At 36.5% G+C, this 12,960-nt stretch overlaps 1 protein-coding gene across 4 annotated transcripts; it reads left to right on the forward strand.

Annotated features, from left to right (window-relative positions):
• Window positions 1–12,656, forward strand: LOC107850382 (type II inositol polyphosphate 5-phosphatase 15). 4 transcript variants are annotated; one of them, XM_016694868.2, is made up of 11 exons: window positions 1–3,700; window positions 5,181–5,436; window positions 6,361–7,162; window positions 7,794–7,924; window positions 8,518–8,602; window positions 9,207–9,372; window positions 9,475–9,515; window positions 9,646–9,910; window positions 10,079–10,202; window positions 10,625–10,985; window positions 11,937–12,656. In XM_016694868.2, the coding sequence occupies exons 1-11, from the start codon at window positions 2,785–2,787 to the stop codon at window positions 12,291–12,293; spliced, it is 3,504 nt and encodes a 1,167-aa protein (XP_016550354.2). In that variant the 5' UTR covers window positions 1–2,784; the 3' UTR covers window positions 12,294–12,656. The 4 variants fall into 4 exon arrangements, with proteins under 4 accessions (XP_016550354.2, XP_047256652.1, XP_016550353.2 ...); XM_047400696.1 differs by lacking the exon at window positions 11,937–12,656 and adding an exon at window positions 11,118–11,925; XM_016694867.2 differs by having other exon boundaries at window positions 9,207–9,515.
• Window positions 12,657–12,960: the final 304 nt, after the last annotated feature.

Here is a 12,960-nt window from a genome sequence, read left to right on the forward strand (position 1 = left end):
TTAACGCACATAAAAATATTCTTTTCCTTCTTTAGATTAAAGATGTTTAGAGATCACTTTGAGAATAATATTTTAGGAAGTGGGGGTGTGTGAGAAAAATATTGTGTATTATATGGTGTAATAATTTCCATATAATGAATATTTTTCTGGGAGGCCCGTGGTTTTTCTCCAATCGGGAAGTTTTCTACGTTAAATCTTTGTGTTGTTATTCTCTTTAATTTCTCTATTATTTTCTACTTGAAAGCATTCCGGAAGGGGTGAAAAAATAATCTATTTTTTCCCAACGTATATTTACTATCAGGGGAGAATTGAACTTCAAGAAATAGTAAACGATCTTATCAATACACAAATATACAACTCTCATAAATTTCACCAACTTGACGTTACTAATGCATATTCAGACAGGTCCCACTAATTTATTTTTCAGAAATGAAGTAGCACAATTCAATTCTACTTGACTAAGTCATCCTTTTGTAAAGGAGAGAATTTATTTTGTCTAACTTCCAGTGTTAATACTTTTCATATTATTTTCGTTCAAATTAAAAAGTGTATTAAAATTATTAAATTTCGTTATTTTAAACACAACACACCTCATATAATTAATTAGCAAAACAAAATTGCAATTCATTTTGATGATTGTTCTTATTTGGATAGCCACTTTGACCCAATATTGCATTTTCCTTTGTCTGATTGAATGATTTAAATGAGCAAGGGTAGATGAATTGAAATTTTATTGAAGAGTATAACATCATAACAATAATTGTGTTAATTAATTTATTCATTAAATTGATCTTATTGAAAGTTGAAACATAATAACTCTAAATATAACACGTTCCACGTAGTAATTTAGTGATATGCAATTTTTAATTCATGATAGATTTCTTTTTTTTTTTTTTTTGCCGGCCTCTCAATCTATATTTGAAAGTTAATAATGGAGTTTGACTTAAAAATCATATTCTAAAATTCATCATCTATAAATCATTATATCCTCCGTGTTATATTATCATATAAGTCTACGATTTAATGTAGATATTTGATTAAAAATCTATTTTTAAAATTCATGATATATAAATTATTATATTCTCCACGTCATAGGATTATAAGTCCATGACTCAATATAGATATTTGACTCTCGAATCACTATATTATTTGACGGTTAAGTATATTTACATGTATATTCATCTTCATCATGATCACTAAATTTCCATTCCATCATTAATCATGAGTAATATGATTTAGATAATTGATATTTTTATTATTTATAGGTGAAGAAAGGTGTTTTAATAAGAATCATCCCATTTTTATATTATTTATATTACTAGAAAATAAAAAGATTTGAGTCAAACACCATTTAATTTCCCTTATTTTTCGATGGTATTCTTATATTTTAAATAAACAAAAGTAAAATTAGAGTTTGTTTAACAAGAGGAAAAATAAAAGTAACATAAGTATTCTTTCCCCCCCAAAAAAAAAAGAAAAAAAAGTAGAATCGGGGATAAGAAAAACATATGTGCATGTATATATCAAATTGTTATCCATAACTATATCTCTAGAAATTTCAATAAAGTTTTTAATTAACAAATAATGGTCTTGCTTTCAAATACCATTCAACTTAGAATCCAATACCAAATGAATTTCCAAGAATAGAAAAGATAAGATATTAGATAATGTTTTTTCCAGAAGAATTACATGGAAAATGACCATTTCATAATAATTCAATTTTAATTATCGTTGGAATTAGTCTTTAAAAGACATGTGTTCTACGAGAATATCATAAAGACTTCTTGTTACTCAATTATTAGCAGACAGATGTCTTATAGAAAACAATTGATTAATGCCTAATCGACACGCAGAATATTCGAATTGATTGAGCAGGTGATTTCTCAAATGACGGGATTTCAAATTTAAATTTTTGTATTTTTTTTTTAGTTGAGCTCATCGTATAAATTTATCTAATACAAAATCGGCTTTAAATTTCTTTTTTATAGTATACTTTCAAAGTGAGGTTTGGAGAAGGTAGATTGCATGCAGATTCTATCTTTATCTCACGATAAAGTAGTTATTTTTGATTGATTCTTAACCAACAAAATAATATAATAATTGAAGTATAAACAACAACAAATAATAACAGAAATTAAAGAACATGAAATTATCAGCCAAGTACAACTACGAGTATGAATGAATAACAAGACAATATATAATACACTGCTACATACTTCGTGTCCTCCACAACCTTTCATTTGAACTCGTACTAAAATTATGTTATGTATTGCCTAATCACCTCTTTTTAATATTTCTCCCATCCATTTCCACCTTTTCTCAAATCATTCGTAACCAACCTCCTACAGTTCCACACTAAGATAATTCAAACATCTTCTCTTCACATGTTCAATCAATTTCAATCATGCTTTTCGCATTTTATCTTCTATCAAAATTATTTCACTTTATATCAAATCTCTTAAAAACCCATACATCAATCACAACCTCCTCATTAATATTCTTATTTCTTCAACTTTTATTCTAAACGTAAAATTTTGAACTGACCAACACCCCCACCTCATAAAACATACTATACACCGTAAGAAATTGCCTTTTGAGTTGTATAAAAGAACAAAAAGAATAAACAGAAGGCAAAGCATAATAATGAAATAATAATATAGTTTTAAAAAAAAGGATAATACCAACAAAAATTCAACGTTTTTTTCTGTATAATTCACCCCTCTATCTTCGCTATAATGTCTAAAATCCCCCAAAATATTCTCTAGATTTTCGCAAATTATCCAAATGGAGAATTCTCGAATCGCCGGAGATGGCGGCGGAAGCGACGGCGACGGAGATATTCTAGCTTCTACTTCAAACACTTCCGATCGCCGGAATTTCCACTGTTACAGTGACAACAAATTCGCCGGTTTCAACTCCGATTCCGATTCTGACTCCGGAGCCGGCAGAAAATTCAGCTTCGATGAAACTGATCGAGCTCGAGCTCCAAAGTTATTCGACCGATTCTACGGCTCATCATCTTCCGATGACGAAGAGTTCAGTTCAAATTCAAGTCAAAATGGCGTCGTTCGTAAACGCCTTGATAATATGATTCAATTCCTCGACCGGAAAATTTCATCGGAAACGAAGTTAACAGGTACTTCTAATGGTGATAATAATAACGCTAAGAGTCAGTTTATGAGTTTGCCTGAGTTCTGTGGTAAAGGTGGTGGTACCGGTATTTTCAAGTTACCTGTACGTGCTGCGGTGCATCCTGATCGTCCTCCTTCACTGGAATTACGGCCACATCCGTTGAGAGAACGGGAAATCGGGAAGTTTTTGAGGAATTTGTTGTGTACGGATGATGGATCTCAGTTATGGGCCGGATCAGAGTGTGGGATTCGGGTATGGAATTTATCGGATATGTATGAAGCTGCTCGAGAACATGAGGGGGAGGAGGATGACTATGAGGTGTATTTCGAGGATGCTCCACCTTTTATGGAGTCTGTTAAGACTCCACCTACATTGTGCCTTGTTGAAGATGGTGGGAATAGAGTGATATGGAGTGGACATAAAGATGGTAGAATTAGGTGTTGGAAGATGGATACTGAAAGTAGTAGTAGTAGAGAGAAAAGTGCTTGTGGAAGAAATGCTTTGAAGGAAGTGTTATCGTGGCAGGCTCATCGCGGTCCTGTTCTTTCAATGATCATGACTTCATATGGTAAAGTTTGGATCTTTTCGCGTACCTTACTTTGCAGTTTGCAATCATATCAAATGTGCAATGTTTGTGTTGTGTAAGATGCAAGTAATCATTTTTTTGAGTTAATGATCAAAAACACACCTAAATTATCCTCGTTTTTTGAGTTTCATGTCTAACTCAGGTGTAGGAGTTTCCTGCCAGAACTATCACCAACTATTTATCAAAACGTACCTCAACTATCAATGATATACCTTACTGTGCAATGTTTGTGTTGTGTAAAATGCAAATAGTTGTTTGTTTTGTTTATGTTCTGTATTGCATTTTTGGCACTTTAAATAGTACTCGCTCAGTTTCAATTTGTTTGTTTGATTTTGACTTGGTTTTTGAATCTTGCGGTCTTAAATCAAAGACGCTTAATGTATCAAAATGCTCTTTAACCTTGGTCTTAAGCATGCCATGTGAAAAATATAGAATTATAGAGTTGCCAAAAAAGGAAAGATGCATTCTTTTTGGAACGGACTAAAAAAGAAAGTAAACAAACAAGTTGAAATGGAAGGAATAACTAAATTTAGTAATGTAAACCTTTCAATGTACTTGATCATCTTATACGAGCTGTTAAAAAAGTTTCTGTTCATTTTATTCTGCGATTACAGTAGTAAATAGGTACTCAGTTAGGCAAAGCCTAGGATAAAAAGCACGCATTAAGCATAGGATAAAAGATCACTCATTTTTTTCCTTGGTGCAGAAGGAACAAAATGTAGTTGCAGTATTTTTCATAAGCGTTAGGGGCATTTCATGTGGTTTGCAGGGAGGATTAGGGGATTATAAAATAAGACAGACATCCCGAATCCACTTTTTACTTATCAAAAGAAAAAAAAGAAGAAGAAGATAAGCTCGATTAGTGTAGGCTTTAAGATGCTATTGTATTTATGATGAGATAGGATTAGAAGGGTTGTTAGTCATGCTGTAGTGCAATGGCCTTGGAGAATTTATATTCTGTACTAGAGAGAGATAGAGAAACTTTAGCTATATTTTGTGTTAGCCAGTTCAATGGACGTGATCCTTCTCCCCTCAAGTAAGTAGTTCAATACAACGACAACATACCCAGATGAATGTAGCCAAGAAAACAACTTGCTACCTGATGGTTGTTTATTTCTTGAAAGTTTCTCACAAGTAACTCAGAAAAGTCTACTAGAAAAAAAGAAGCAGCTCTGAGATTGCTGCCTTTCTTCTGCTACCAGAAATATCATTTAGATGGATCTCTTTTTCTCTTTTGACTTGCAGTGTGATGCAATAGCCAAAGTGGCCTTCCTGGTCTCTTTTTTCTTATTCCTGAGAAAAATTAGTTCCATTTAGAACAGGACTTACAAAGTGCTGGTTTTTCGATCAGCGAAAATCAAATGTTAGTGGGAGTAACTCAAGGGTGTGCTTACTTTTACTTATCTTTATTAAATAGATAATGGGCATGCTTAATTCTGTTCTGATGAGCAATTTTATTTAGGCGATTTGTGGGCTGGATCTGAGGGTGGTTCCATCAAGATCTGGCCTTGGGAAGGAATTGAGAAATCGATTTCTCTGGTGAATGAGGAAAGGCACATGGCTGCTTTGTCGATAGAGAGGTCATACGTGGATCTAAGGAGCCAACTTATGCATAGTGGAACAGGCAATTGCATATTTTCTATTGATGTCAAATATATGCTGTCTGATCGCTCTGGAGCAAAAGTTTGGACGGCTGGGTATGTGTCATTTGCACTTTGGTGAGTACCATTTGAATCATTTTACAAATAAAGTTCTCCATTTATGTTATTTTGTTAGTTTTTGCATTGTTGACACCATTTACTTTTGAACAACTTAATATTACAATGAACAAATGTAATAATGTTGTACTTACCACCTTTGAATTCTATAAATCATCCGTCATCCATCAATACACTCACAGAGGCATGTCTTTAGTTGAAGATGGATGTGCTAGTCTTGAATTTCTGCCATTTGTTATTGGGGATGTGAAGAGGAGGTGTGTGGATGCGTCAGTAAGGAAGTGTGAGGAGGTGTGAGAAGTTGGTTGTACCAAGAGTTAAGAGAGGTAGAGGTGGGCTGAAGAAGAACTGTCGAGGTGATTAGAAATGATATGACACGACTTCAGTTTTCTGAGGACATGACCTAGATAGCAAGGTGCGGAGGTCGAGGATTAGGATAGAAGCTTAGTAGGTAGCAGAGTGTTGTCGCCCTTTAGATGAGAGCGACAGTGACAGGGGGCTAGCCCCATCTCCTCACATCATTATAATAGTAGTTTATAGTAATCATGTAGTTTCTCAACGTGTTTTACTATCTGTTACTTCATTTGCTTTCTATCTTGATATTTTGCTGTCAGATTTTTCTTGCAACCCTGGCTCGAATATTTCTCTTTTGAGCTGAGGGTCAATTAGAAACAGCCTATCTACCCCGCAAAGGTGGGCTAAGGTCTGCGTACATCTTATCCTCTCCAGAATACACTTTAGAAGTGTATGACGACACTGGGTATGATGTTGTTGTAAACCTGCAGTGCATCTGAAAGATTATATTTGCATGTCTAAGGTTTTGCACTGTTAGATTTTGTGGTTGTTCCGAAATAAAATCTAATTATTGAGGTCATCTGGTTCTGATATGTTAATTGTTTCTTGTCAATTGTTTTTGCCTTGCAGGGATGCTCGGACGAGAGAGTTACTAAAAATCTTTAACACAGATGGCCAGGTTGAAAATATATTAGCAGCACTAGATCCTTTAACTGAAGATGAAATGAGGATGAAAATTGTGTCCAATTCAAAAAAGGACAAATCTCAAAGTTCTATCGGCTTCTTTCAGCGTTCACGCAATGCTATTTTAGGAGCAGCTGATGCTGTCCGTAGGGTTGCGGTGAAAGGAGGATTTGGAGAAGATAATCGGAGAACTGAAGCATTGATCATTACAGTTGATGGAATGATATGGAGTGGATGTGCAAATGGGTTACTTGTTCAATGGGATAGAAATGGCAATCGCTTGCAAGATTTCCAGTACCAGACATTCTCTGTTCAATGCTTATGCACATATGGGTCACGGATTTGGGTAGGTTATGCCAGTGGTTATATTCAGGTATTGGATCTTAGTGGTAATCTACTTGGAGGATGGATAGCTCATAATAGCCCTGTAATAGATTTGTCTGTTGGTGGAGGTTACGTTTTCACGTTGGCTAATCATGGTGGTATACGTGGTTGGAGTGTGATATCTCCTGCACCAGTGGATAGTATTCTGCGTTCGGAATTAGCTAGCAAGGAATTTTTGTATACTAGGCTAGAGAATTTTAAAATATTGGCTGGTACATGGAATGTTGGACAAGGAAGAGCTTCTCCTGATTCACTTATATCATGGTTAGGTTCTGCAGCAGCAGATGTTGGCATTGTTGTTGTTGGCTTGCAGGAGGTGGACATGGGTGCTGGTTTTCTTGCAATGTCTGCTGCTAAAGAATCAGTAAGATTTGTCCTTCCCTTTTTTCTCCCCATCCCAGCTGTCCTCTCTTCTGTCTCTAGACTGGTGTTGCTTCCTTCTCTCAGAAATGTCTACCTAGTTGTTCAACTAAGCTATGAAGTAGTAAAACCCTTGTAAATGAGAGGAAGAATTTTCTAATCGGCCCGTGACTAAGTGGAGGAGGAGAGTCCTCAAAGTTAAAGTCACACTTAAAAGTGCTTCTTATGCCCAAAACCATTTATTTTTATTATTATCGCATTCAAGCACCATATAGTGTCTCTCATTATGAAAGGAACACCAAACCTCTCTTGCTGGAGGTAACTTTGTATGCTGAATGAAGCCAAGGGAAAAATACTGGTAATTTGATTGCCAGCTAGACAGGATAATAACAAGTTGCTATAAAAAATTCATTTCTAGCTAATCCTTTATATTTATGTGTGTGTGTGTATATTCAAGGTAGAATATGAGAACCTTCTACAGATGCCAGAGTCTAAAGGCATGCAAATTCATGCCTTTCTTCTCTCTAGGTTACATTATTTTCAATTTTAAAAAGATTGTTGTATTAATTTTCTTTCCTAAAATCTGATTGACCCTAAGACAACAACAATTTGTAACATTTTAAAACCCATTTTAGATGCAGGTAGGTCTTGAAGGAAGTACTGCTGGTCAATGGTGGTTGGAAATGATTGGAAAAACCTTGGATGAAGGATCAACTTTCATCCGTGTTGGCTTCAGGCAGTTGGCAGGCCTGGTTATTTCTGTCTGGTAGGTATTGCTTATGGATCCATGCACAAGGCTTGGGTAGCTTTGGTATTTAGCATTTAAGCTGACGTCAGCTCATACTATCGGCTTCTTTGTGTTCTGCTTCTGAGGACCCACATTAGGTTTCTCATGACTTGAGATGAAATGTGAGTCCAATATATGGCTGACAATTCTTTAAGCTCACAACGTTTACATATCCACATCAAAAAAAATTGTCAACACCCACCTCAAGATGCAATATGTTTGTACTGGATGACTTTTCTTTGGATCTTCTCTTTCAACTAGAGTCGCGAGTTCCAGTTTTTTGCATATGTTAAATAACAAACCATTTAACCATAATTCATCCTTTCCTCCAATTGCGGAACAGTTTGAACTCAGATGAGTGAAGTCAACTTCCTGATTATTTCGTGTAAACTAGGGTTTGCACGTTCAACTTGAACTGTCCCTAAACAATTTTGTTGTGATGAATAAACGTTCTAATTAGCTAGATTTAACGCGCGGGGGGGGGCTCTAACTTCATCATAAAACAAAAATTTTGAACTGGAACCTCTATTTGTACACGTGTCTGATATCTATAAATCAAAAATATTGTTCAGGGTCAGAAGTAAAATTAGTCGCTATGTCGGTGATGTTGATGTTGCAGCTGTACCTTGTGGTTTCGGGCGTGCCATTGGGAACAAGGTATGCACGTGTTCTCCTTTTTGCTGTTTCTTGATGGATCTAATTATACTATGCTGAAAGTTAAGATCAAATTAATTGTTTGGTGGTGACTAGTTGTTCTAATGAACATAAGAACAGAATTAGGTAACCTATAACTTGGAACTTCTCTCTTCTTCAAATCACCCTAAAACAACTCCTAGGCTTGTCATAGGATAGGCTTAAGAATGAGATTTTCCTGGGTGTTTCGGAATATCTTGTTGAAAAATGGGCAACATAAAGAGTCAAACCTAAATGCTTGTGCCAAAAAAGAAAAGCCACCAAAAGTACCTATACAGCTCTTTAATACACTAGAGAAAGGAGCACAATTCTATCCGCATACAATTATCCTTACTGTAAGTTTCTTCATATAAACATTAAAAATACTACCATAATCTTGAGCTTCCATTGAAGCAAGTTGGTTGGATATACTTGAAGCGCATGTATGTTGTGACCCTTAATATGCAAAGGGACCTTATGTAAATGTGGGAGTTAATAATCGCCATTCATTAATTCTTTTGGTGTTATTAACAAGTACATACCATTCTCTTATTTGTGATATTAATTTTGGTTGGTGTCCCCCAAACAGGGAGCAGTAGGATTGAGGATGAGAGTATACGATCGTACTGTGTGCTTTGTGAACTGTCACTTTGCTGCACATTTAGAAGCTGTTGGTCGCCGGAATGCTGATTTTGACCATGTGTATCGAAGTATGATCTTTAGTCGGCCATCAAACTTTCTCAATGCTGCAGCTGGTATGGTGCCATACCTATTCTCAGCTTGCTTGCTTGCCTGCTCTATGTATTTAACCTGGATTGCTTATGGTTCTTGGTTGCCATTGGTCCTTTCTGTTGCAGCTGGTGTCTCATCTGCTATTCAAATGCTTCGCAATGCAAATGTATGTATGTACTTAATTGGTAAATTTGAATGGCTAGTCTATAATAGTCTTCCTAAAATATTTGCTTCCTTCTCCAGAGCAGTATATTTCATTTGGTACAGAATAAAAAACATTGAACTATGTTTGTCAGGGTGCGTTTAACTCTGCAGAAGCAACTCCAGAGCTCTCTGAGGCAGATATGGTTGTGTTTCTTGGTGACTTGAACTATCGGCTTGATGGCATTTCTTATGATGAAGCAAGAGATTTTATTTCCCAAAGGAGCTTTGATTGGCTGAGAGAGAGGGACCAGTTGCATACAGAGATGGGAGTTGGGAATGTCTTCCAAGGAATGCGTGAAGCAGTCATCAGATTTCCTCCAACATACAAATTTGAGAGACATCAAATTGGCTTAGCAGGTAACTATAGCTATCAGTTCTGCAGTTTACTGTTGTAATACTCTCTACTTTCATATGTTTTAGACAATGGAAATGCTCTCCCTCTCTCTTCTGCTCTCTCTCTTTCTCGCCCTTTCTGTGTTTCTCTCGTCTCAATTTCTGATGTGGTTATAATGTCTCCATTTCAAGGGTATGACTCTGGTGAAAAGAAGCGGATTCCTGCCTGGTGTGACAGAATTTTGTATCGTGATAGCCGTTCCACTTCATCTGCCACATGCAGCTTAGATTGTCCTGTCGTCTCATTAGTTCTGCAGTAAGTTTTCCATATAATGTTTCTGTCACTTTTATTTTTCTTTTCCAGTTTTTTTTTTTTTTCCTTTATACAAGAGTAAGACCAAGAGGTGCTGTTTCATCCGTCTTTTCTCCATTCCCATTTTATATAATTGTCAACCCCCCACTTTTTCTTTTATCATATTTTATATGTTCCGTCCTTTGTCTTGAGCCGGGGGTCTATCGGAAACAATCTCTCTACTCCTTCGGAGGTAGTGGTATGGACTGCGTACATTCTACCCTCCCCTGACCCCACTAAGTGGGAATATACTGGGTTTGTTGTTGTTGTATATTTTATATGTTCCAATCATTGCCCACCTTTTCTTCTTTTGCCATCTTTTTTTTTCTGTATAAATATTTCTGCCTCCTCTGTTCCTATTCTTCTAAAAGCCTTTTCTTTGTTAGGTATGAAGCTTGCATGGACGTGACTGATAGTGACCACAAGCCTGTAAGGTGCATATTCAATGTGGAGATTGCTCGAGTGGATGAATCAGTGAGAAGGCAAGAATATGGAGAAATCATTAGATCAAATGAGAAAGTTGTGCATATGCTTCGGGAACTTAATAGAATTCCAGAAGCAATAGTCAGCACAAATAACATAATCCTCCAGAACTCAGATTCTTCCATCTTGCGCATTACAAATAAGAGTGGGAAAAGCAAAGCTTTTTTTGAAATAATTTGTGAAGGCGAGTCCACTGTTAAAGATGATGGACAAGTGTTTGATTATCGTCCAAGATGTTCTTTTGGTTTCCCTCGTTGGCTTGAGGTAACTTCCACTTCTTATATTAGCGGATTGGATCTTTTCCATCATTGTAGTGCGTGGGGCTTGATGGAGAGTGATTCCTCTCTCTCGCTTTCCTTTTTGTTCCTTTACCTTTATCTAACTTTTTTTCAACAGCTGGAAGTTTGGAAGTCGCAACCAGTTCAGTCATTCTGAAGATTTTCATGAAACATGATTTTAGTATTCACATGCCTATTCGGAACTCTGAACGTCAGAAGCTACCACAAAGAACTTGCATAGCCTTTCTATTTGTTGTTGTTACAGAAGACAAAAGTATGGAATGAAGAAAATGTCGCACTGGAACATTTTCTTTTATCTAAATGAGAAGACAAAATCGGTAGTAAATGAGTGAAATGACTTATTAAGAACTGTGGTTTACTGGTTTGGATATGGTTAGACCAACACCAAGTTCCATTCGAGAAAGGGGTTAGGGTCCCAGTCTAGCTTCAAAAGCTGCTATTTAAGTTGCACACACACTTCATTTTTTCTGCCGAACCCTGCGGGATTCGTGTGGGATGCCGTCAATATACATCGGATACTTTGACCAGTGTCCATGGACATTTTTTTTTTGTGGGGACACGGGAAATGGCGTACCTTCAATATTGTAGTCCTTTTGTCTCAATATTATATCCATAGTATACCTCTCAAAATTTAGAATATCCTTGTAGCTCTATTTTTATAATATTGAATTTTTTTAGCCAAATCCCAGCACCAGTATCTATGCCTGGATCTGTACCCCGAATTTTTAAGTGCCGAATCCGACCCTTGGATCCGCACCTATGTCGGATGCTCGCCAAGTCTGGGCAACTTAAATGAATCGTATTCTAGCATGTTGTCCTTAAATGAAGAGCTTATTTACGGTTTCTCTTAAGCTAAACTTTTCACTATAAACATTGACTTTTAAGAATCTTATACATTTGGGTTGAACTTCAACAGGTTAACCCTGCATCAGGCGTCATTGCACCAGACCAAATTGTTGAAATTTCAGTTCACCATGAAGACCACCAAACTCTTGAGGAGTATGTTGATGGAATTCCTCAAACCTCTTGGTGTGAAGATGCCAAGGACAAGGAAGTCATGTTGGCAATCAAAGTCCGCGGTTGCTTCTCAACGGAAAGAAAATGTCATCGTGTCCGTGTACGCCACTGCTTTTCCGGCAAGCCTTTACCAAGAAAGATCAAACCAAGCAACTCTGACCATCCACGGCCAAATGTTCTTCACCGGTCTGATTTTCAACCGAGTGGCTTTTCGCCTGATGTTGTTGACGACCTAATAAATCTAAACAGTCCTTGAGGAGCAAGCAAGCCAATCTCCAGGTTCAACCACACCAAATTTGTCTGTAAATAGTCACAGAAGGGACTAATGTGCAACTTCCTGATAGGAAATTTTCGTTGAATATGTCAAATTCTTTTGAGTTGTCCACTTTCGAGTTTTATTTTTCAGGAAGTATGATAAGTGTATAGCATAAATTGCACATATGCAATAACATAGAGCTAGTTGTTGATGTAACCATGTAAGGTATTTGAGTGAGTGGTGCATTGAGTTGAACCCATCTAAAGTTATGGCGTGGGTTTGACCTCTTTTTTGAGTATTCTTTTGATACATTCCTTGTTTCTACATTTTTCTATTTTGGGAAGAGAAATGTGTCCTCCACAAGGTAGTGGTAAGCTCTGTATATTCTACCGTCTGCATATATTCTACCCTCCCCTGATCTCTCTTGTGTGGTATTATGTTGTAGTTGGGAGGAGAAATGTGTGTGCTATGAACTTTTAACAGGAAAAGGAGGCCTGTGATATGTTTCCCGCTCTCCAACATTGTGCTTTGTCATTATTTTTGTATTTTTTAGCATTGTACCCATTCCAATTACAAAGGTTGTATTGAATGAAAAACAAAGAAATTGGGGTTTGCTCTTCTTGTCATAACATCTTGTTTGGGTGATTGTATTGTGTTGTGTGATTGT

The sequence above is a fragment of the Capsicum annuum genome, chromosome 12 (genome assembly GCF_002878395.1).
Source record: "Capsicum annuum cultivar UCD-10X-F1 chromosome 12, UCD10Xv1.1, whole genome shotgun sequence".
In the NCBI taxonomy this organism is placed as follows: domain Eukaryota; kingdom Viridiplantae; phylum Streptophyta; class Magnoliopsida; order Solanales; family Solanaceae; genus Capsicum; species Capsicum annuum.